Source organism: Helicoverpa armigera, chromosome 3 (assembly GCF_030705265.1).
Source record: "Helicoverpa armigera isolate CAAS_96S chromosome 3, ASM3070526v1, whole genome shotgun sequence".
Classification (NCBI taxonomy): domain Eukaryota; kingdom Metazoa; phylum Arthropoda; class Insecta; order Lepidoptera; family Noctuidae; genus Helicoverpa; species Helicoverpa armigera.
In genome coordinates this window covers 1,985,782-2,009,474 of record NC_087122.1, presented here as the reverse complement: position 1 = coordinate 2,009,474, position 23,693 = coordinate 1,985,782, and the positions used below count along the sequence as shown (strand labels likewise).

The 23,693-nt window shown below is 37.0% G+C and overlaps 4 protein-coding genes across 9 annotated transcripts in view; 1 reads left to right on the top strand and 3 right to left on the bottom strand.

The window, feature by feature from the left end:
- Positions 1-3,888, top strand: part of LOC110377536 (solute carrier organic anion transporter family member 74D) — a 45,833-nt gene extending 41,945 nt beyond the window's left edge. For all 6 annotated transcript variants that reach the window (XM_049836645.2, XM_049836644.2, XM_049836646.2 and 3 more), the window contains exons 8-11: positions 283-413; positions 764-972; positions 1,437-1,613; positions 2,497-3,888. In XM_049836645.2, coding sequence (XP_049692602.2) covers positions 283-413; positions 764-972; positions 1,437-1,613; positions 2,497-2,660 — 681 coding nt within the window. In that variant the 3' untranslated portion in view covers positions 2,661-3,888. The remainder of the gene's footprint in view (positions 1-282; positions 414-763; positions 973-1,436; positions 1,614-2,496) is intronic.
- An 8,498-nt stretch (positions 3,889-12,386) lies between these two features.
- LOC110377520 (uncharacterized) lies at positions 12,387-15,890 on the bottom strand. The gene is made up of 3 exons (XM_064043755.1): positions 15,741-15,890; positions 13,351-13,498; positions 12,387-12,680 (listed from the first exon to the last, which is right to left on the bottom strand). The coding sequence occupies exons 1-3, from the start codon at positions 15,883-15,885 to the stop codon at positions 12,536-12,538; spliced, it is 438 nt and encodes a 145-aa protein (XP_063899825.1). The 5' UTR covers positions 15,886-15,890; the 3' UTR covers positions 12,387-12,535.
- A 2,423-nt stretch (positions 15,891-18,313) lies between these two features.
- Positions 18,314-19,287, bottom strand: LOC135119152 (uncharacterized). The gene is made up of 2 exons (XM_064042943.1): positions 19,218-19,287; positions 18,314-18,567 (listed from the first exon to the last, which is right to left on the bottom strand). The coding sequence occupies exons 1-2, from the start codon at positions 19,285-19,287 to the stop codon at positions 18,314-18,316; spliced, it is 324 nt and encodes a 107-aa protein (XP_063899013.1).
- Positions 19,288-20,978: 1,691 nt separating this feature from the next.
- Positions 20,979-22,424, bottom strand: LOC110377546 (uncharacterized). Its single transcript, XM_021336478.3, has 3 exons — positions 22,269-22,424; positions 21,364-21,841; positions 20,979-21,101 (listed from the first exon to the last, which is right to left on the bottom strand). Exons 1-3 carry the CDS (start codon positions 22,330-22,332, stop codon positions 21,095-21,097), a joined length of 549 nt encoding a protein of 182 aa, XP_021192153.3. The 5' UTR covers positions 22,333-22,424; the 3' UTR covers positions 20,979-21,094.
- Between the last annotated feature and the right edge of the window lie 1,269 nt (positions 22,425-23,693).

The following is a 23,693-nucleotide window of genomic DNA, read 5'->3' as shown; positions in this document are numbered from 1 at the left end:
GGGTATTGGGTTGCCCGGGTAACTGGGTTGAGGAGGTCAGATAGGCAGTCGCTTCTTGTAAAGCACTGGTACTCAGCTGAATCCGGTTAGACTGGAAGCAGACCCCAACATAGTTGGGAAAAAGGCTCGGAGGATGATGATGATGAATTAAAAGTTTCCAAGACAAAGCTCTTATAAGAAGTTCCAATATAATTCGGTGAAAATGCTCAGTAGAGTTCAGCCGATGCTAGATGAATGTTTTTTCGGCTCTAATTTTAAGACCTTTTCTATGTTAATTTGCAGGACTCGTTCACATACCTATCTCCGTGCCAGGCGGGTTGCCTGGGCAGCACGCAGCTGGACAACAGCACGTGGCTGTACTACAACTGCTCGTGCATCGACGGCAATGCGCGCGGAGAGAAGGCTGTTAACACGTAAGTTTCTGTTTTTGCATAGTGATGTCAAAGTTTATGTATATGTAACTTTATATTTATTTAACTTTATAAAGCGCAAATGGGTCTCTATCGAAATTGAATGAAACCCTCGTCGCACAGAGATGTTATTAGCCTGAGTACTTTGTGTATGTCTGGGTGTGTATCAGTCCGTGTGTTTATGTATCTGTGTCTATCTTCATGTCAGTCTGTGTGTCTTGTCTGTTAGTTTATCTGATTGTTTGCCTGTGTCTGGTTCTGGCCCTGTCCGTAGCCCTTTAACAGCTGAACCTATTTCAAAGCATTTTATGTTACTTTTAACCCCCGTTTCAACTAACCCCTTTCTCTTCCAGCATCGAGCGCTACTCCCTGTACGACAGCATGGTGGACTCATCAGGCAGCCTCCTCTCCCGCTCGCTCGGCTTCGCCGTCAGCGGCGAGTGCGGCGGCCCGTGCAACCAGATCTACGTGTTCATAGCCGTGTTCGCTGCCGTCATGTTCGTGCATGCCAGTGGGGAGGTCGGCGCTGTGCTGTTGATTATACGGTGTACTGATAAACAAGGTTTGTGTTTTGTTGGTAAGGGAATTTTGATAGACTTTAGTCACTGAGAAAAAGATGTTAGCTCAGGTTAGTCTGAAAGATTACCCTATTGTAGTGTGGAAAACTATATACATATATGCTGAGGATTATTGAGGAAAACTTTTATTTTTTTAAAGTACGCCTAATAGGAGTAGGTGGTCAATCCTCGATTTACAGTGTTCTAAGACTATACATTCTACTGATAGTCGAGGTCAAGGATGAATAGGAGAAATCTACAGAATCCTGAATCTTACTGCGTCCCAATATTTTTACCAACTTGCTTTATAGCCTCCTTTACTCCGAAATAAGTACTTATAGTTTAATCTGGCAACACGAACAAGTCCTAAAAATTTACAGAATTTTCTGAATTAACTATATTAAAAATCTTTTTTTACACATTTTTGTTACTTTTTACTTAATTCATAAATATCCTTTTGCCCCCCCAGACAAAGCGATGGCGATGGGCGTGATCCAGTTTGCCATAGGAGTGTTCGGCAACGTGCCGTGCCCCATCGTGTTCGGCGCCGCCGTGGACGCGGCGTGTCGTGCCCGCGACGCGCTGTGCGGCATGCTCGGCGCCTGCGCCTCGTACGATAACGATAGCTTCAGACATCTGTATTTAGGTACGTTTGGACTTTTAGTAGATAGTAACAGCAAACAACTGGAATGTACATTGTACAGTATATACAAAAAGTCAAAAGTCGTGGTGGCCTAGTGGGCAAAGAACCAACCTCTCGAGTATGAGGGCGCGGGTTCGATTCCAGGTCAGGCAAGTACCAATGCAACTTTTCTAAGTTTGTATGTACTTTCTAAGTATATCTTGGACACCAATGACTGTGTTTCGGATGGCACGTTAAACTGTAGGTCCCGGCTGTCATTGAACATCCTTGGCAGTCGTTACGGGTAGTCAGAAGTCAGTATGTCTGACACCAGTTTAAGCAAGCAAGGGGTATCAGGTTGCCCGGGTTACTGGGTTGAGGCAGTCGCTCCTTGTAATACACTGGTACTCATGGTACTCAGCTATGTTCAGTTAGACTGGAAGCCGACCCCAATATAGTAGAAAAAAGATTTTACTGGTTAATAGTTGCAACAACAAACAACTGAAATATCAGTATGCAGTATAGAAATACCCATGCTGCTGCTCGCAACAGTGCTTTGGAGAGTCAGATTTAAGCCATGACAACATAAACGTCAATTCCCTTAAAACAACTGTTTGTTATGAACTTGCACGTACAATTTTCTGTTGTTTAGAAAAAGTCCTCCGATTTGAGTACTCTTTTTTGGTAGGTCGGTTAGAAATGATTTTTATGTAGTCTGTGAACTTGAGCCTTGTTTAAGCCAAGGTTTATATTCCTGAATAGGGACGTCTAAAATTATTATTTTCATTGCAATCGAAGTCATCTAATTAAATCCAATATATTAATCTACTAAATTGGTAGATTATTTTCACAGTCACTAAACTTACATAATACAAATAAAATACTAACCTATTTTTTTCCTTTCCAGGGCTATCAGCAACCCTAATGTTCCTAGCATTCATAATGGACCTCCTAGTATGGAGCAAGGCGGGTCGCATCGATATGAACCCCGCGGACGCCTGCCCCGCGCCCGACGCCGCCCCCCTCGCCCCGCTCGCCGCCCCACCCACTCGCCCCGACACGCAGCTCTGACGCACTGAGACTAGCTACGAGTCACACTTCTGACTCCAGCCTACAGCGAAGGTTCTATCTACGGATTGTAGTAAACGATCCATCCTTTGTTTTGCGATTGGATATTGAAATTTGACATTGACATGAAGCTAATGTCAAAATTCGATCTCTAATTGAAAAACAAAAGATGGATCGGTGATTGAAATCTACAGTAAATAAGCTACATTGTTGAAGTAGAGGCGTCGTTTGAATTTCGAACTTTATTTTCGGTGTAAGTTTTTTTTTTTTATAAAAATGGTCGTGGTTTTCGTGTTTGAATGTAGAATACACGCAATGAGTACTGTTCGCAGTTTAAATCTATCAAAAAGGTTTGTTCGAATTTTCTACAGTCGTTTGAATTTAAACTTTACGTAGAGGAAATAAAGTTCGAAATTGGAAAAATGCTGCCGACAATTTTGACAGTGCACTTGAGAAAATATTTTTGTAATAAGGCACCTTATTTCCACGTGTTGTGGTCCAAATTACAATAAACTAGGATACTAAGTCCTCAACAGTGAAATTTAAACCTTACGCGTAAGTAATTAAGTCTGAAACACAACGACACGCATGGATATGTTTGTCTATATGTAAGTTTGATACCCAGTGATACGGTCCGGACGGGATCCAGTCTATTAGGAGCTTTAGGCAATTGTGAATCTTATATTTTAATAGTTATGGTTGAAAATTGATTGAGAGGATCTGAGTCGTATTTTAACAAAAGGTTAGATGTAACGACATACAAAATATAATAATTAAAACCAACTTTTAAGTTTGGAGGTGGTATCTTAATTACATTTTTGATGAATGTATTTGTGTGCGTGTGAAAGCTACAAATCGGCTTGACCGCCATTTATGAGCCATATAAGTAGAAAAAAAAAACAGTGCATGCGTTACTTTATAATCGGACATTTAGATACTATTTGTATATACAATATTAATTTACAAACTACCAATATTTTGGTTATTTATTAGAATCTTGCTAATTCTACCTTTTTAGTAAATACCAGTGTTTTTGTTCAAACTTGTACGGTTTATGGCAACACTTCAACGTGACTGAGCAATGAAATAGTTTTTATTGTGCATTTTATTTTGTATCTATGCATTTTATACACTAGTTACTTTACTGAATAAGTATGTGCTCAATTTTGTAAACATAATAAAAAAGTAATGAAACTAGAAATCGATTCAGGCATAATAATATACACTTGTATAATAATAAAAATCATGTTTAAAAATAATTTGGGAGCAATCGCTTTGTATACAAAAAATTGAAAGCAAATAGCGATTATTTGGCGAAGTTAGTATAAAATATATATTTATAAAATCTGTTAATTTTAAATAAGATCTGAACCCACTAACGCACAAAACACTTTATATAGATAATTATAATAATTCTGTGTTAGTGGGTGAAGATTTTTTGTCCCTACGTTTTGTCCAGTCCCTTACTTTATAATATTATGTTGTTTTACACATCACTGCAATTAATACATCACTAAATAATCACAAACTTCATACGGGACTGAGTTTTATCGTCGACGTACGTTGTCTTTTAATCGAAGAGCCAATCAAAACGAAGAGTTTTTTTAAACGAACCAATCACAAAGCTCTAAATAGAATACTGGTTAGTATGCTGTCCTGTGATTGGTCGATCCAAATGAGCTTATTACAACAACGTGCGTTCTCAACGATGCATAATATTATTTCGATAAATGCGATTTACATGGCTAGTGATTAGACATTTATATAGTGTTAGTCAAAGATTTTTTTTGTAACAAATTATTACTAAAATCCCTGTAAATAATATTAAATTAATTAAACATTGTAATCACATTAAAATTAGATTAATTATTTGTAAGTATTTTTTTTTAATTAGAGTAATGTTTCTGTTATATTTCTTATCGATAATTGATTTTATATCGATATTTCTTCGTGCTGCGGTCTATCGTTAATTTCAAACGCAGGTTTATACTTACATATATATTTATTTAAATATTTCTTTCTTTAAATGGGCATTGTTTACAAATATATATTTAATAACAATTGATTATTTTCACAACTTTACAATTATGAAATCATGCGAGGAGACCATTTGAGGTTCCAAAAAAGTATCGATAAATTGAATAATATTAAGGATCTAATAGAGGTTAGATAAAATACATATTTAGTGCAAAATATTGCGAGAATATAATATTCGTAACTTGACGAAAGACCAGGTATGTATGAAATTAAAAGTTATCTGTTTAAAAAGGCTGGGCCGCGTGTAAAACTATTTAGTAAATTAAATTAGGTAAGCGGTAATTAATTCTCTTTTCATAATGGTGTTACTATTTACCTTTATATACGGAAACTGTGATGTTTTGTCGTGTTTATGTCATATTTTGAAATTTCTTTGTATACGACCTGGATTTGTAGTACGCTATATTTTGAACTTTATTTCCTACGATTTAGATTTTTTTTCCAATAATACTGTCGAGCTTTCTGTAAAATATGAAGGATCTGATAAAATATAGTGTGCTATAAATATTTTTGGTCAAAAATAAACTACTTAATTCTTTTTGCAGTTAACAACTTAAAGTGCAATGATAAAAGTACTAATTATGATCTATTCTTTATTTTGTATGCTTTAGTATATTGAGTGACAACGAAAGGTGAATAAATGAATTATTAATAATTTCAATAAGCATCCCAAAAATATCGAAATCAGCATATTATAATTATATGATTTTTTTTCATTTTTTTTCAATTTTTGTGGTGGTTTTCACCAATATGAAGTACACAATCTACACAAACGATTTATTGGTTTAATTAACTTAATATAACTTGTTCCTTTTTGTGAATAAATGTGCATTATTAGCGTGCAATCTTTTATATATGTATATTGTTGTTTTTACAATTATGTATTGCTAAGAATTAATGAAATGTGTAACTTTTGTGCATAAGCTACTTATAATTCACTAATCGAATAGTAAAATTAATAATTTGCCTTAGGAAGAAAACAATTTTAGGAAATTATTATATCTTCTTTGTCTTTATTTTTAAATCACGACGTTTTCAAAGATATATTTTTATATCTTACAATTAAAATTTGTCGTAGCGAATTTGAATTGTTGAATGAAATGTTATATTTCCGGAATCGTGGGTAAGAATGTATGAGCTTTCTAATTAATTCTTTATGTATAAAACTTAGGTAAAAATATTGCGAAATTTCGTATATATATAGCTCGATTAGCATCCATCTCATAGCTAGGTTATAAATAGGCCATTTACCTATCAAAGTGTAATGTATTTACTTACATATCTATGTATGTATGAATATAACTTCGTAGTTACAATTTACTTCTCAGTGGTAGCTTTTAGCTAATTTTGTTGTTTGTTGCTGTAATAATAAATAAATAAAATTTAAGATAAAGTGTAATGTCTCTTCGTAATAGTGAACACAATTTTACTAGTCTACGTTTAGTTTTAGAGAATAATACCTCTGGATTTTAGATGTAAAAATCTGTAACCGTCTATTATTTTAAATGCTTACGCATAATATGTCTGGGAACTACCGGTGAATGAGAAATTCTGATCCAAATATTGTACATTGTGTACTAACTACTTTTATAAATAGTTTTCTGAAGAATATTTGAATAAAACTGCCACTTAAGCGCACACTAAGTGAGTTTAGAACACTTTTGTACGCGACTGTATTCGTACGAAGTTTTTATATACAGGATCGTATTGTTTTTGAATAAATGCCTGTTCGGTACACCTCCAGTACATACGTTTACAACAATGTAATGATATAACATAAGTACAGTGTAGATTTGTTATTGTGACCTCGGATCACATATTTTTTAATTATTTGTAAATAAAAATTATTGAGATATAATTACTGTATTTTATTTTTGTGTTTTACCTACATGTGACCAACCTGACTAATCAATCCATTAAATCCATTTAATACCAATTAAATGTTTTAAATTTTTTATGAAGCTTGAATTGATACCTAAATTGCATTTTTTTTGGGGGTGCCGGAGAATGTCTTCTTCCATATTTTTCTGTCAAGTTTCACTTTTTCCTTTTCCTGAAAAAAACATGATTAGGGGCAGATTCAGCTCTCAAAAAAGGTTATGGGTACGTCTAGTACATAACGGAATATAACAGGTACACAAGTAAATAAGGGTTGTGGACAAGAACCTACGGACGATTCGCTGTTGCATGTTATTCGAAAATAAAAACCGGCGAAGTGCGAGTCGGTAACGCGAAAATAAAATTCATAAAACATCATTTCTGTTGTATAGTAGGTCTTAATAGTTATTTGTTATACAAGAGTGCAAAGTTGCTTTTTAACCGCGGGCTCAATTTTGATGACCGAGCAAGCGAAGGATTCTAAAATTGAAACACGAGCGTAGCGAGTGTTTCAATAAATTAGAATCCTGAGCGATAGCGAGGGAATCAAAAGAGCACAAGGTGAAAAATCTTTGCACTCGAGTGCAACACGTAACTTTTCATCCCACCTCATCGAGGAAATTAAAAAACAAAATGGCGCGCACATATGAGTATCAAATTAAAAAGAAATACCTATTAAAGTTCATTTATTTGAAAACTCAGTTTTAAATTAAACGAGGTCAAAAATCGATGTAAAAAAACAGTAATAAAAATTACTTAATAATTGAATAATTATTTTAAGCAGTATTTTATTTGTTGAATATGTATTTGTTTGAAAAGTCTTATCAAGATTGTCACAAATGGAGTATTGCACACAATGTTCTAAATTCAAATCACTTTGCCGCTCTAGAGGATAAAAACGGCTTTTGCGCTCAGATATCAAAGGGTAAAACTACTCTTTCCGAGATGGTGGGATGAAAAATATTTTATTTATTCTGGTTTTCGTACATTTGACGTTATAGCGCCATGATCACAATAAATGTCTAACTATCAAGGTTCATGAGATGCATCCTGGTGACGGGCATAATATTAATCAAATGTAAATTTTAAATTAATCAGTAATCTCAACCATAGCAATAAATTAAAGAAATCCATTATTAATAATGAAATAAAAGCAAGTTTCTCTAATCATAGTCCGGTAGATTAACAGAATTATAGGTATTAAGTTATGTTTATCATTTTATTCTGCAAAGTGCAAAAACTAAGAGCCGGTTTATTAAGATTATAAGATTAGTGCTAATGCTTGCCACTGTTTTTATATTAGGCTGCTTACAAACGATCCAACTTGGTTGTCGATCTATTGTAGACCGATTATTGATCGACGTTGACTGGTATTGAGTTTTCAAAACGCAGGTGGTGAAGTAAAATCTGTATAAACTGTTGCCTCGTCGCCTCCTTGTCAAAGATGTACCGGATCAAAAAAGTATAATATCAGTTTCCCTATAGGTAACTACTCCGTCTCCTAAAACTTAACGCATAAAGCCATACCGCGGACTTTATTTTCCCTATGTATGTATGCTAAGTATGTAAGTAGAGAGCTCGTGGCTAAGTCAAAGCCGCGCGGATCGATCGATCATAAGGTTAAGCAACGCTTGGCGCGGTCGGTCCGTGGATGGGTGACCATCTTGTCATAACGAGTTCTTCCGTGTTTCGGATGGCACGATAAACTGTAGGTCCCGGCTACCATTTAAACATCTTTGGTAGTCGTTACGGGTAGTCAGAAGCCAGAAAGTCTGACAACCAGTCTTACCAAGGGGTATTGGGTTTGCCCAGGTAACTGGGTTGAGGAGGTCAGATAGGCAGTCGCTCCTTGTAAAACCCTGGTACTCAGCTGCATCCGGTTAGACTGGAAGCCGACCCCAACATAGTTGGGAAAAGGCTAGGCAGATGATGATGTATGCTAAGTATGAGCACAGAGTGGGTTCAGTTCAGTATTAGACAGACCCATCAATCTTTTATCGAACCTATCCGACTTAGCTCAAGTCGGTTCGTGTGTAGCTATAGACGCCGATTTTTTACCATCAATCTTTTATCGAACCTATCCGACTTAGCTCAAGTCGGTTCGTGTGTAGCCTACATGACCAGCTCACGATCCGGTTAGATGCACCCAAACACCGTGAGCGAGTCATTGTTGATTTGATTACCATGATTCATCGTCTAACGTAATACATTGTTTTGGCCAATACATTAGGCATTAGGGGATTTTTCGGTAATGATTGTGTAATTTTCATATTAGGTATGTTTTTCAGGTTTCAGGTTTTCCGAAGTGTTAAGTGGGAAAATGCTAATGAATTAGTTAGATTATGATAATGACTATGATAGGTATGTTTATACATAATAGTGGTTTTTACAGTCTATGCTTAACTTCTAGCTTTTTTAGAAGATGAAGAGTAACGTTTTTGTTCGGGAGCTTTGGGCTTTTTGCGAACGCTTCAGAACTGGATGGTGTTAGTCAGAATAGGCATGGCATGGTATGGCTTTTACAAAGAAGATGGTCCAATGAAACGGCTCAAGTAGATGAAGTTCTAAAACTTCAAACTCTTTAGTTATGTATCCCATTCTTTATCTAAAAGTTTGATAACCTTCGGACCTATATGTAACCATTTTCTGTTCACTCCTGAGTTCAGTAACATGAGGACATTTTCAGGCCACACAAACGCTAGCAGGAAAACTCGCGCAATTACTATTTTCTATTCGTGCGTAAAGTTAAGCATTGTCACCAATGACAAAAACTGTATGACTAGAAAATTTTGCGATTTCTGACAAACATCAATGATTTGCCGATTTTAAACAATGGGAGAGCTCTGTATAAAACGATGTACTGGGAGCATCTGTTATTCAGTGTGAACTGCGAAGAGGAATCAACAGGCTTAAACATGGTCAGGACTTTTCTGTTGTTGGTTGTTCTCATCGCCTCTTGTTTCGCTGCTCCAGGTATTTATTTTTAAATCTATTTAGTATCATCGAAGTTTAAATGAATTTAGTAGTTCTTTTATTTTAGAAAATTAAGAAGTAGTGCACATAATTGTTAATTGAAAGAAAGCAAACATTATTAAAATCTCTCTCTTGTGCCTTCGGGAATAATTAGAAAGGGTTGCAGCGGCCCCGCAACAGATACGGCCAAAGTGGAGACTTGGGGGTTCATTATTCAGTAAAAGTCTGCCACTCATCCCTGCTTGTCGCTTCGCCCACATTAATGCTATTATTGCAGTAATAATAGTTGGTGATTTCTCACAAAACCATACAATATTTGACAAATACTACTTTTATTTGTCCCAGGTGAGCGCGTAAGAAGACACGGCTACGACTATGGGCACGGCGGCTACGGTGGCGGTGGCGGCTTCGGCGGTGGCTACGGCGGCCACGGGGCGGTGCCCTACGGAGGGGGAGCTCATATCCCCGTGTCACAGTCCTTCTCGAAGTCCTCCGCTAGCGCTAGCTCTGTTGGGGGAACTATTGTGGGATGAATTTGAAAGTTGAACATTATGAGGTTGGTACTTTCATAATTACCTTGGTGATTAAGAGAAAATAAGATTATATTTAGACTTCTTTTTAAAAGTCGGTGATGTAACTTTCGACCTTCAAACAAAAAATTACTTTAAATAAGTTTATATTGCATGTAATTTACATAATATTTGACGGTAAAAAACGGACTGCGGTTAAGACTTAAAATAAGAAAACAAGAAGAAGAAACATTAGGTTTAGGTCAGGTTTTAAAGTAATTAATGATCATTAGGTAAACATAATAAAATAGGGGAACTCCGCTACGAAAATTACTTTTTGAGAATTTGAAACTTGGGGATAGGATATTCCATTGCATTCAAGGATAAAGCTAGTAAAACATAAATGCTATTGAATACAATGACTTATTAATTATTGTTTTTTTGTTTCAGATAAAGTTTTGCTAGACGTCCGCAATTCTTCGATCATAAATTAGTGAATAGAATAAGTTAGGTAATAAATAAACTTAGAATAATTTGAACAGTATTATGACTAATGACAGTATTTGTAATGTGATGTTTTTTTAAGATTTTTGTGTAGCACTCATTTGGTTTATTTTTAAGATTAAATTATATTTTAAATATGCAATGTTTTCTATGTTCTATCCATCTATCCCACGCTCTCTATCTACACCATTTTGCAGAAATCCAAAATTACTTAGGTACAGAAACAAATAATTATCTTCTTAAAAGGATCTAGAAAGGGCATCGAAAAATAAATACATTTTAATGATGCAATCTAAACTATTTTATCGATTTATTACTATAGGTAATATTAGCGGTAAATTAATTATGTAAACAAGTTTCCATTTCGAAAACACGTCAGATCGAAAATAATTAAAAACCACAAAGCAAATTAAGTAGCAAATAAATTGGATAAAATACCAGTGGCAATAAAACTCCTTATCTTGAATGAATCACGAAACCTACTGGGAAAATGGAATTACTTATTATGTTTACAAAGCAGACAATTAAAATGGTACCTAAAGGTTTTTATTTTTATATTTTACGACCAAAATTGGGCGGTAATTTTAATAAAGTCGGATCAGGTATGCTATTTATAACCCAAAATTTCCTGAACTGTTTCTTACGATCTGAAATGTTTTGGATGTGGTTTCTTACCGCTACTTCTACATGGATCCCTTTTTTTTGACGGTGGGTAAAAAATTCTATTACACATGCCTTTCCCGTCGGGGGATGGGAGAGGGGTATGTGGGACTCCCCGGTAAAGACGTTCCCGGTATACCTACTAAAAAGGCTCAGCGGCACTCCGACCTCGCCTGAGTGGAGGGGGTCTGGGAATCTATTATGTCCAGTCCAGCTGTGGTGCCCCCTCGCCTGTCGCCCGCTGATGACACCACCTACTTTTTGTTCCATAGAAACCATGCAACTGGTCTGACTTTCATTTCAATTTTAATACTCTGAATTTGACTTTGCATTTCATATCCAGTCAAACTTTTATATGCCTTTTCCCAATTATGCTAGAGTCGGCTTCCAGTCTAATCAGATGCAGCTGAGTATCGTATTTTGATCAGACCGTAGGACCTTAATATCTGCCGGGGCTGCGGGATTGTTCGAAAGAGTTCCCGCGGCCTTCATACATAAAGTGCTGGAGAAGGAACATGGTGGGCTTTAGTTAGTAAGAGTCTAACACTTCCTCACGCTGCACCCACAGCGGGAGAGGTCATAAAAAGGACCTTAATAAAAATAAACAAACTTAGTTATCTCATTACTATTAGTAAATATAAAGGATGATGTAATGTTAGCTGCAAAATTATCAGGAAATATCAATCGATATGAAGCTACATTATTATTTATTTAAGTTCCAATAGCATTGAATGTGTGAATTCTCGGTATTGTGTACTCGAAGGCAGCTTTTTGTTCAGTTAGTTTTATGAACACATTGTTAATAATTTAATGCGTAGGCTGACTTGTATGTTCGATCGATCTGTTATTGAGATTGAATATGTATAGTTATTGAATAAATTAATCGAATGCAGATTCCTGAAGGATGGTTGGTAGGTAGATACATATTTTTAAAGCTGAATCGTTGTTAGTAAATGTTAGATTTTGTTTCACAGGTTTGCGAATATAATGTAAACGGACACAATATAGTTTCCAATTCGCTTCGTGTAACTTTATCAGCTCAAAAGGGTGGCACTAGCTAGACTAATAGTAAGGTTCGCTAAAAATAACAATAAACAGATCATTTCTTAGACGTAGTATATTTCTCAGCTTACAAACTACTTTTGTTTAGATAGTTTCAATGTCAACGTAAATAAAATAATTACGTCACTAACAACCAATTCCCTTGCCACAAAGATCTAGAAGATAGTAAAAAAGTATTAAACATAAAAACTCTTTGCTAAAATTTCCTGAACGTTTCATTTCATACATTCTAAATTCGTTTGTGGCGTTCTAAATTCAAAGGTTGGTGTGGTCCTGGTTGAAGGAGGTCGCGGACGCTTTAGCGGAGGCGGATGCTGTCGCTTTGCTTAGAAAGCGGTGATGTCGGTCGCTTGAGCGGTCGTCTCTGTCGTATGGTAGCTCGCGGCTGCCGCTGCCGTAGCTGAAAAATAATATACATATTTTTAAATCAAGATAGAATATAAAACGGATTTGTTAATGTTAATAAAAGGAATCTTACTGACTACCAGTGCCTAACGACAGAAAAAAATACATATATCATATAATTATGTATTTTTTTCGGCATTCCATTCAGCAGGGCTTGTCAAGTAGGCAACTGATTGGAGATTTGAAAGGTTAGCGAAAGTTTATGTCTTGGACCATAAAGCGGATACCCTTGCAGTTAAATAGATTGAGCATGAAACTAAACAGACAGCGTTAAAGTGTTATCAGTTAATTGTGTTGCGCTTGACTTATCAATGACAAAAGCCATTTTATTTATAGGTGATTAATTAGGCTGAAATTAACTGCAGGGGTCTTTCAGAAATGCAGGTGTGGCTATAGGTTTTTAACGACTTGGTAATTGTAGATACTGGTTGTCATTTATAATTTTAATTCAACAGATTTTAAGATGATATGCTGTTTTCATTTAAGTTTAATTGTCGTCAGTAAGTAAGACACATCTGATGCCCTTAACTTGTACGTATCACTCTTTTACTCTTACTATCCCCTTTGATAAAAGAGACCCACTTATTTTTTAACCGGACTTCCTCAGGGCACTTCAATATTTTATTTACCTACTAACAGCACTAAAGTGAGCAACACCTCCTTACCTGCCACCTCCTTGAGGCTCACTACATCCATATCGTTCCCTGCTGACACTGGCATCTTGCTCATCGCTCCGACCATAACCTCCGTTGTTGGAGCCCAGGCCAGTATTGTAGCCGCGTTTCACTCGATTCGCTGATTCGAACCTCCATTCTGGAAGATAGTGTTACTTATGATAGAAAAAATAATGCTCCGCATTTCATAGATTTAAAAATAAGACGCACATTTCTAAAAGTCTTACTAGAAATTGATAAATAGGTGTAGAATTGGCTCAAAAATGTGATGTGTTAATTCCACAAGGTTAAGCTAATTTCATTTGAGACAGGAGACCCCAAATAAAATTGGAATAAGGGAAGGAGGATGATGAGAGAGGCAGGAGACATAAACAAGCTAATGAGTTCCTCTACATGTGTACATTTACCAGAAAGCTTTTCTTTTTCGACAAATAAAGCCGTATATAAATCTAGCTATAATAAAACGCGACTTACCTACCTTCAAAATAGCAATGACGCAAACAAAGAACTCTATAGGACAGAGAGAAATAGATGTAGAAAATTGGCAAGATGTAAGAAGAGAAAAGCAGAGAGGGAAAAATTTATTAGAATGGAACACCTAAGGGACCGCAATAACACCAGGCACTTTTTCAAGGAAATAAATAGCTTCCGTAAGGGATACCAACCGAAAACCAGCGCATGTCAGGATAAATCAGGAAAACTCCTAACGGAACGTGCTGATGTGCTAAAAAGGTGGCGGGAATACTTCGATGACCTACTTAATGCTGACGAAGCATCACAAGCCATAACATCTACCTACTATGACGTTGAGGAACTCTTACCACCACCCAGTCTGGCAGAAGTGCAGCGCGCCATACGCAGTTTAAAGAATAATAAGGCACCGGGTCTTGATACTATTACCTCAGAGCTATATAAAGCGGGAGGAGATGACATCGAATACCGTCTACACAGGCTCGTTACTATGATATGGGAGGAAGAAAGAATGCCGCAAGAATGGAACTTGGGAATTATCGTGCCAATACATAAGAAAGGGAATAAAAGTTTATGCAGTAATTACAGAGGAATATCGGTACTCTCTGCAGCCTATAAAGTCTTTTCAGGAGTTTTGTACAATCGAGTATGTAAATATGCTGAAGAAATCCTAGGAGAGCACCAATGCGGTTTTAGACCTAATCGCTCTACTGTGGACCAGATACACCTCCTGCGTCAAACACTAGAAAAAGCATATGAATACAACATCAATTTGCATCACATGTTTGTCGATTTCAAGCAAGCATTTGACAGCGTCAACCGCAAACAAATTCTCTCCAGCATGCTTGAACTTGGTATGCCAAGCAAATTGGTAAGACTCGTCGAAGCAACACTGAAGGAATCTAAATCTGTTGTTGCTATACAGAACGATGTATCTGAACCTTTCGACATTCGTACAGGAGTCAAGCAGGGTGATGCACTGGCGTCCGTAGTCTTCAACCTCGTACTTGAGGCTGCCACACGTAAGTTAGGCATCAATGGCCTGATTGACTATAATACCTCCCAACTGGCTGCCTATGCAGATGACATAGTCATATCGAGTAGGTCAAGAAATAAGATGATCGAACACTGCCTTAAACTTGAAAGAGAGGCTGCAGCATATGGCTTGCATGTAAATAGCTGCAAAACCGAGTACATGGCTTCTTCGAGGCAGTATCAGCGGCCACAAAACATCTCCGTTGGCAATAAAATCATTAATCGTGTTGACAGCTTCAAGTACCTGGGATCGATGCTGAACTCCCAAAACAAAACAGAGGAAGAGATAAAGGGTAGATTAGTCGCTGGAAACAAATGTTTCTACTCGTGTGCTAAACTCTTAGCGCATAAGCTGCTCAGTATAAGATCTAAACTGACCATCTACCGTACCATCATCAGACCTGTTGTGACTTATGGATGCGAAACATGGACCTTAACCCAAAGAGATGAGCTGAAACTTGCAGTGTTCGAGAGAAAAGTGTTGCGCAAAATCTATGGACCAGTGCGAGAGCAAGATGGTCGATATCGTCAACGCATGAACCACGAACTGGACGCACTTATTGGGCAGGAAACCATCATCAGGTTTTGCAAGTCACAGAGGCTGAGATGGGCGGGCCACCTTGAAAGAATGCCGGATACAAGGGCCACAAAAATAATGACGAGGTGGACGCCGCAACAAAAAAGACCAAGAGGGAGGCCTAAGAAACGTTGGAGCGACTGCATTGAAGAAGACCTTAGAAAGATGGGAAAGTTTACCAACTGGAAAAGAACAGCCAAGCTTCGTGATAACTGGAGAATGATTGTAGAGGAGGCCAAGACCCACAAAGGGTTGTAGAGCCAACGGAATATATATAAATCTAGCTACACAGACTTACCTCTGCCATCCACGATCGCAGCCAAGAGCACCATGAAAACCAACACAGACACTACCTTCGCCATTGTCAACCGAATATGTTCATATGTGTACCACTTCCCACACATTACTCTATATATACTTCCCAAATGCACAGGATGGCCCATCGGATGTCACGGTATGTCAAAACGTCATTTCGTTGACACACAATGATGGTCTAACAAAGGCTATGCGACGGTTTAATTCAGACCTGATGGATTGTTCGGCGCCCTTGACTTTGGGGACAGGAGCCCATTAGCCACAGTTAGATTGACCTTACTAATGTCATAGGAAGAACATGGTTTTGGGAAATCTGGCAAATTTTGACAGGTTGATTGTGCTGTGGGAAGTTTGGTGTCGGAAGCCGTCACTTCAAACTTTATTTACAAAAATATCTGAATCATTTGATTATCCTCATACTATTTTTGGGTTTTTATTGGTTTGTTTTGTTCCATACATGTCGGACTGAAAATAATTAGTTGTTTACCCAAAAACAATAAAGTATCCTTCATGCTTCTGAGTTTTGCGGTTGCACTTAGAACATTACAAAGGACATATGTGGTAATCTCTGCACTCAAGGATTCACCGACATCAAAAATATATTTGTTCCGTTCATCAATTTCACTGGCTTATTTGTCTTCCCACTTGTAAGTTAGACAGCTCTTTTTTACAAAGATATAAGCATCGGTATACATGTCAAGTTTTATATTTCAACTACTCAGATCATGGGCTTACGAAAAAAACAGTGTATACAAGAGTAGGCCTTTATTTTCTTCTTCAATAGATCGAATATGTAATGAAGCAATGTCTCGACTGTCTACTTACATCATTACTTAATACATAACATAGCCGGTTTGAACTTAATATTACCACTGACCTTGTCTATGCGGTCGTTCGCTTGATTTTTTCCAACTCAACTCAACTTTTTTTGTAAACAATCATCACTTGGAACCATAAAAAGAGTTCGGTACCTTTTGGACTCAACACTGTTGATTTATTTACTAACAATGTAAGAAACATTGAGAGCTAACTTGGAAATTATTCCAAAAACAACGGATAATCTCTTGCTCTTTATTTGTGTTTATTTACGTATACCTACATTTATAAATTGACATTCATTTCATTTCAACATAAAACATTATCAATTCTCGTGACTGGTGAATTGTTTTTTTTTTATAACAGAATCATGGAAACCTTTTGTCGAAATCAAGTTTGCTTTTTTTTTGTTAATGTTTTCATACTGGCCCCTAAAAAAAAAAAAACATTTCAATAAAATCTTTATGGTAGTGAGAATAACGGTGTAGGTAATATTGTTGTCGAACCTCTTTGCTAGCACTAATGTGTTATTTCTTCAGGACATTATAATTATCATCAGCATCTGTTTCTAGGTAAACCAGGCGTTTTTTAGCATCGCTGTCTGTGTTTTGATTAGCGTCTTTTAGTATTTTATCGGTTAAGGCTGATTTACCTACCACTTCTCATAAACTTTTATAGATAATCTAATGTTTATTACATAATAATCATTATACTTGTCGTTATTTTCATGTTATTGCTTTTAGTCATCGATAGCCATAGGTATGTTTCATATTGTATCTAATAACAAGTATCCATGACAACTTACTAGAAGCCTTGTACCCAAGTACGCTGTCATCTCTCTTTACAAAGTTTATCTCATATACAAAGCCGCTGTTCATCGTGTACTTACGGACAATTTCAGTTGTAAGACTGCTGTATTTTTATTTTCCTTACGATGTTTTCCATCTTTCATCCATCTATCATCATCGTCACCAAGGATTTTCAGCCTTTGTTAGTACTTAGATGCCTTTATTTTGTAAGTTACTTACCTATACCAATATTACACGTGCCATCCAAGTCCTAACCACAATTTTAGCATACAAACGTTGCTACCAAGAAACAATTATAATTTTATGCATCCGTACCTGTTCTTTATTCATTTGTTACAGCTAAACATTTTTATGCAATACAGATAAACAACAAATTATCGCGTGAATAATTTATTACTTCATCATTTCAAACGTGATCTATAGAGACTATATGATTGAGACAAATCAGATGCGCATACGATTATTATTATAAAGCTTCTTGCTTGACATTTCATGGGAATTAAATAAGTATGATCTATGATGTTTTTATAGGAACTCATTGGCGATATTGTTTCATGGGATAAAAAGTCTAGTCACGAGTTTCCGTGACTGTTTAGATGTAACTGGATCAGTTTATTGTGTTTGTATTTTTGCTATTAGGAATATGTAAATAACAGTAGGTAGTTTGTTGGAAATGTATGTTATCCTACTTCAGGCACTGTAATGGTTTATATTTACCTCTATCTTTTCAAAAACTATTAGGTTGTATGAATTATAAATAAAAAGCTTAGATAAGTTGACAAATAAATAACTATTAATTTATTAAAACAAAGTGCACAAACAAACAATGCTAATCATCGTAACAATATGTGCGAAATATTATCCTTTACATCGATCTCATTTCAAGTTCATCACAATTTCTTCTTCGACTACTTTTTCCAATCAATTTGGTTTATCGCCCCCAACCGTACCCTTTGCCATATCCTTTGTCATCCCCCTTGCCATCGTCTTTCCCTTTGCCGCCATCACTTTTGCCCTTGCCGCCATCACCTTTCCCCTTTCCGCCATCTCCCTTGCCCTTGCCGCCACTGCCGCTGTCTTCATTGCTCTCACTGCTGTTGCTATCACTGCCCGAGCTGCTGCCTCCTCCGCCACCTCCACCAGCTTTGCCACCACCTTTGCCCTTCCCTCCGTCGCCCTTGCCACCTATAAAGTAGTAGGAAGTAATATATTTAAGATTTATTTTATATCATTTGCAATAATTTGCATAGTTTCCCACAGTTTTATCTGTATCCTAATCGATTCAGGAAGCTTCATACTTTATATGAAGATTGCCGTATTTTTTCTAGGGCTTTGTAACAGATAGACAGATTAACATAAGGGTTCATACTATTGTAAATATGGATGTTTTGTAATGCATTCCTATTGGAAGGGTTTAGTGGTGGAGGATGAAATATGGTCCTCTACCGAACCACTATTTGCTCAAAAGATGACGTACGTAAAATAAATGAATTCGATCATAATACCTAGGTACTTATTAAAACTTAGCTCAAAGAAGTTTTTCCTGTTATAATTTTTGCGTTAAGACCTTGCATTAGTTATCTTTGCGGATCTGCTGTACGTTAATGTAATTGATTGTTTTATGAATAAGGAGGAAAAATCGCTGCGGTTAAGTATCTGATACAATTTAAAAGAACTTGGTATAGGTCCCATCTACAATCTCAACAGAGCATTCTATGTATGTATATCCCAGTAGCTGTTTGAAATGTGAGTCCGTGATGATTTTTCCCTTCATAAGGAGAAATATTGGACAAATGGCCAATCCTAGGATAAAAAAGAGGCTAGTGAAAACTTACCGCCAGGCGCCGCATGGACACACACAGCCAAAACTACTAACACAAGTGCAATGAGCGTTAAGTTCTTCATCTTCAGATATTTATTCTTCTTTAATCCACAAAACTGTTACTGATCAATTGATCTGTTTTCCCAATCTTGGATAAACTACGATCAATTCTAATCCTCCGGCGCTTAAATACTCCTTCACTTTCCGATTTTCCATGACTTTTTTTGCTCAAGTAAAAGGCTGAGAACAATCTAATTTACTTTAAATAGCCGTTTATAATATACCAGTTAAAGAATTTAGCGTTTTTGCTGCTCGTCTGTTAATTGTTTGATTGAAATTGGTACTTGGTTCGTGCATACGATTTTCTGCTCTATTTACCTGGGTTAAGTTTTACTTTGCATATTCATGCTTCTGGGGATGAACCTATGTAGATCGACTTCTTTAGGTATATCGTCTTACGTAGCGAACTAGGAATCAGAACTAGCCTTATGTATGTCTTACAACTAAAGTCTGAGAAAAAAGAGGGCTACACCTTAGTTTAACCGGGTGGAGCTAGGTATAACCGGTCATATTCGGCTAAACTAAGTTGTAACTTATCTTCACGTACACCCGTGGTCAAAGTTAGGTTTAATCTATTTCACACGGGTCAGAGCTAGGTTTTCGATTCAAATTAGCATATTGTCTTTGTTTCTCGACTAAATTTTTCTGATCAGATATTGAAAAGTGAAAGATGAGGCTGTTTAAGTACATAAGGGAGTAGTTATGTACTCCTCATACTTTACTTAATCCCAGTATAAACAAACTCCCTACCGTATTATCCCTACTCTTATGTACTACCCCTACGTACTTCCTTATGTACTTTCCTATGCGTTTAGCCTAGAAGTCGGTGGCAAAATTAACGTAGAACTGCATTCTCTAGACGCCGAATTCTAAGCCGATGCGCCTAACAGTTTATTGCTTGATTTTTAGTCGTTTTTTTGTACGTTTTTTTAACAACAATTTTTTTCTTGTGATAAGCTTTTTTTATACCTTAGATTTGTATCATGTATAATATATCAACTACCAGTACATTTACTTACTGGTCACGAACACATTAATAACATTGCATGACGTCAAATGCAGGCTGTTAAGACTGCACTTTTTGGTTTGTTTATTTTTAAAGTGATTGTTACGTAGAATAATAAAGTAGGTACCTATGTTGAGATATTCCGTAATTTCATGGTCAATAATGCACTCATCATCATCCTCCGAGCCTTTTCCCAATCATGTTGGGGTCGGCTTCCAGTCTAACCGGATTCAGCTGAGTACCAGTGCTTTACAAGAAGCGACTGCCTATCTGACCTCCTCAACCCAGTTACCCGGGCAACCCGATACCCCTTGGTTAGACTGGTGTCAGACTTACTGGCTTCTGACTACCCGTAACGACTGCCAAGGATGTTCAATGACAGCCGGGACCTACAGTTTAACGTGCCATCCGAAACACAGCCAATGGTGTCTAAGATATACTTAGAAAGTGGATGGTCAATAATGCACTGTGCATTGAAAATACAAAAGGTTTTAATTAGTAGTAATGAAGGATCAGTGTCCATCATCATCTCTCGAGCCTTTTCCCAACTAATATTGGGGTCGGCTGAGTATCAGTGTTTTACAAGAGGTTAGATTGACATATTATAGAGAATAGAGAGTTTGTTTCAAACCAAAGTAGCAAGGTTTATCTCACATACATTTATATGGTACCTTTTCATGGGGTTACAGGATTAATTAAACGAAAAAGTTTTTTTTTAAAAACAATATATTGCATTTAATACATATTTATGGCGAAACGTAACTATTTGTTATTATCACAATGAGCTTTTTGAATTTTGTTCTTCACGGTTTTCAGGTAGCAGTTTAGCGTCTGAAAGAAAACAAAATAGTATCGTTAATAATGCAGTCTATGACGTTTTCTCTAAGTGCACCTACGTCTTAATACATTTCGAATTAAAATCTTGAATTGTATGAAAATTGAGAGTTACTATCAACTTCAACTCAAGTTACGTTAGGGTGGATATCGAATTTTTGATCGATTTTTTTTTTGAAACTCCAAAGTCTCAAAGTTTTGCTCATCAAACTATCCATCAATTTGAAAAGAATCGCACTCCATTAAGAAATCAACTTACCCGTATCCACCCTTGTGTCCGCCATAGCCGCCGCCGCCGGCTCCAGCATGAGCGTTAGCGTTGGCATTAGCGTTCGCGTTGGCAGAAGCTCCACCGAAGCCACCACTTCCACCGCCGGATCCTCCATGACCACCGCCGCCGGATCCTCCATGACCACCGCCGCCTGATCCTCCGTGACCACCGCCAAGACCGCCGCCGCCGCCGCTACCACCGCCGAGTCCGCCTCCGTTTCCACCTCCGTAACCGCCAGCTCCTCCATGACCGCCGCCGAGTCCACCGCCGCCAGCTCCTCCATGACCACCGCCGAGTCCACCGCCGCCGCCGTTACCACCGCCGAGGCCGCCTCCGAATCCACCGCCGCCTCCCTTGCCACCGCCGCCGCCGCCACCGAAGCCGCCACCACCGCCGCCGCCGCCACCGTAGCCGCCTCCTAGGCCACCACCGCCGCCGCCTCCTTGGCTACCACCGCCATATCCTCCTGGAAAATAAACACATGTTAAATTAAGTGATGTAGAGGTTGATGTAGATGATGTGTTTAGGTGCTTGTTGGGTCTCGAAGTTTATCACTTTTACCCTGGCACGGTATTGCAGGTGACTTTAGAATTTGCAGTATATAAGATTTAATACATATGGTAAATTTTCTATTTTCGAGTTTTTCAAAAGTAGTGATCTCCTTATGAGGAGATACTTGCCCATAGTCCAGTATCAACTAACCAGATTCTTTTAATAATAAGAGTAAGACTGCTCACCAGATTCTTTTTCTGGGATTTAGTGCTTTAACCCAGTCCAGGATTATAGATATATCAAGAGAAGCCCATGTTTTAATTTAAGGACTCACAGGATCTCAAGCTAAGCAACTAGAGAATATATAAATAAACAATATTAATAATAATAGTATGTTTTACCTGGCGCTGCGTACGTAATAGCGAAAAGCCCTAAGGCCACTGCAACAACTGCTAGACGAGCCATGTTGATCTGTGCTCCAAGCTCCTACGACCTAGCTTATATACAGCCACGCTTATGTCATGGGCGCACAAATCTTTGTAAGACTCTTCACCTTTTTGCCCGCCATTTTTTTGCCGCGTATAATTATTAAGGTTCCGCTGAATTAATATCGGTATGGATATGGATGGCTAATGAATATGATTGCAGGTCTTCGATGGCTTTGATAGGTTTTAGATTATAGAGTACTTGAAACCTTTTTTGTGACTAGCTTTAAGTTTGAGAATTGTATCAGCTGTGTAAAACCTCTTTTCATCCTGGCATGCAGCGTGCCTAAAATAAAATTAAAAGTATAAAGAGCTGTCATACCATCTTGTCCATCTTTTCCATCATTTGCTTTATGAATTTGGTTTTTATTAATATTTTCCGAATCGTCTTCAGTAGCTGACTTATTATCACTTTTAGGAATTTTGGATTTAGGCATTTTTGAGTTAATTTACTTTAATTACGATTAGTCAATTTTTTCTGAGTTATGTCATGTGTCAAAAGGGTAAGTAAATGTTCAAATATTTTTTTAAAAGTTTCGTTGAAATAACTACTTGTGTTGTTATCTTATTGCAACTAAATTAAAATGTACTTTTTTATGTTTTAGTTTAGTTTTTTGAGATAAGTAGATTTTATAATAATTAGTAACAAAAAGAGGAGCAATTATGTGATGGATAGATAAACAAAAAAAATGTGCAGCGAGAATTAAACATGCATTTTTTGTAAGAATATCTTAATTTAGTTTTTTTTGGGTTGCATTTTTGTCATCGTATTAGGAACCACATTTTCCTCTCTTCACTTATACTTACATGGACTATCTGACTACAGTGTGGACTTATAACCGAACATTGCTCATTACGCAGAAACCAATGCAGAAACCATTTTTAGGTTTTAGCCGATGGCATAAATACACGTAGGACTATTTGCCACATACTTGTGCTCAGAATTTAGTTGCGGACTGCCAACAGTTTGGGAAATCTGTAAGTTCAAGAAAATCTAACACAACAACACTTTAATAATCTTAGACTTACGACTAATCGTATATTGAGGTCAACTATTTAAAATATAGCCACAGGAAAAATACCGATTAATATCTCTTGCTTATTACGGAACCCTAACAGGTAATAATAATACATTTTTGTATTAAATTCATTCGTTAACACGTTCTGCCGAGTGTTTTTGTATAGCGCAGCCGATCGATATATATCTATGTACATATAGTTGTATATATGTACAGTATACACTAACTAGTACTTTGTAAATACTGCGTTTGCTTCGGCAATGGCTGGTTAAGGAATTATTACAGCGTAAGATATAAATAGCTTGTAGCTTCGAGGTTTTTA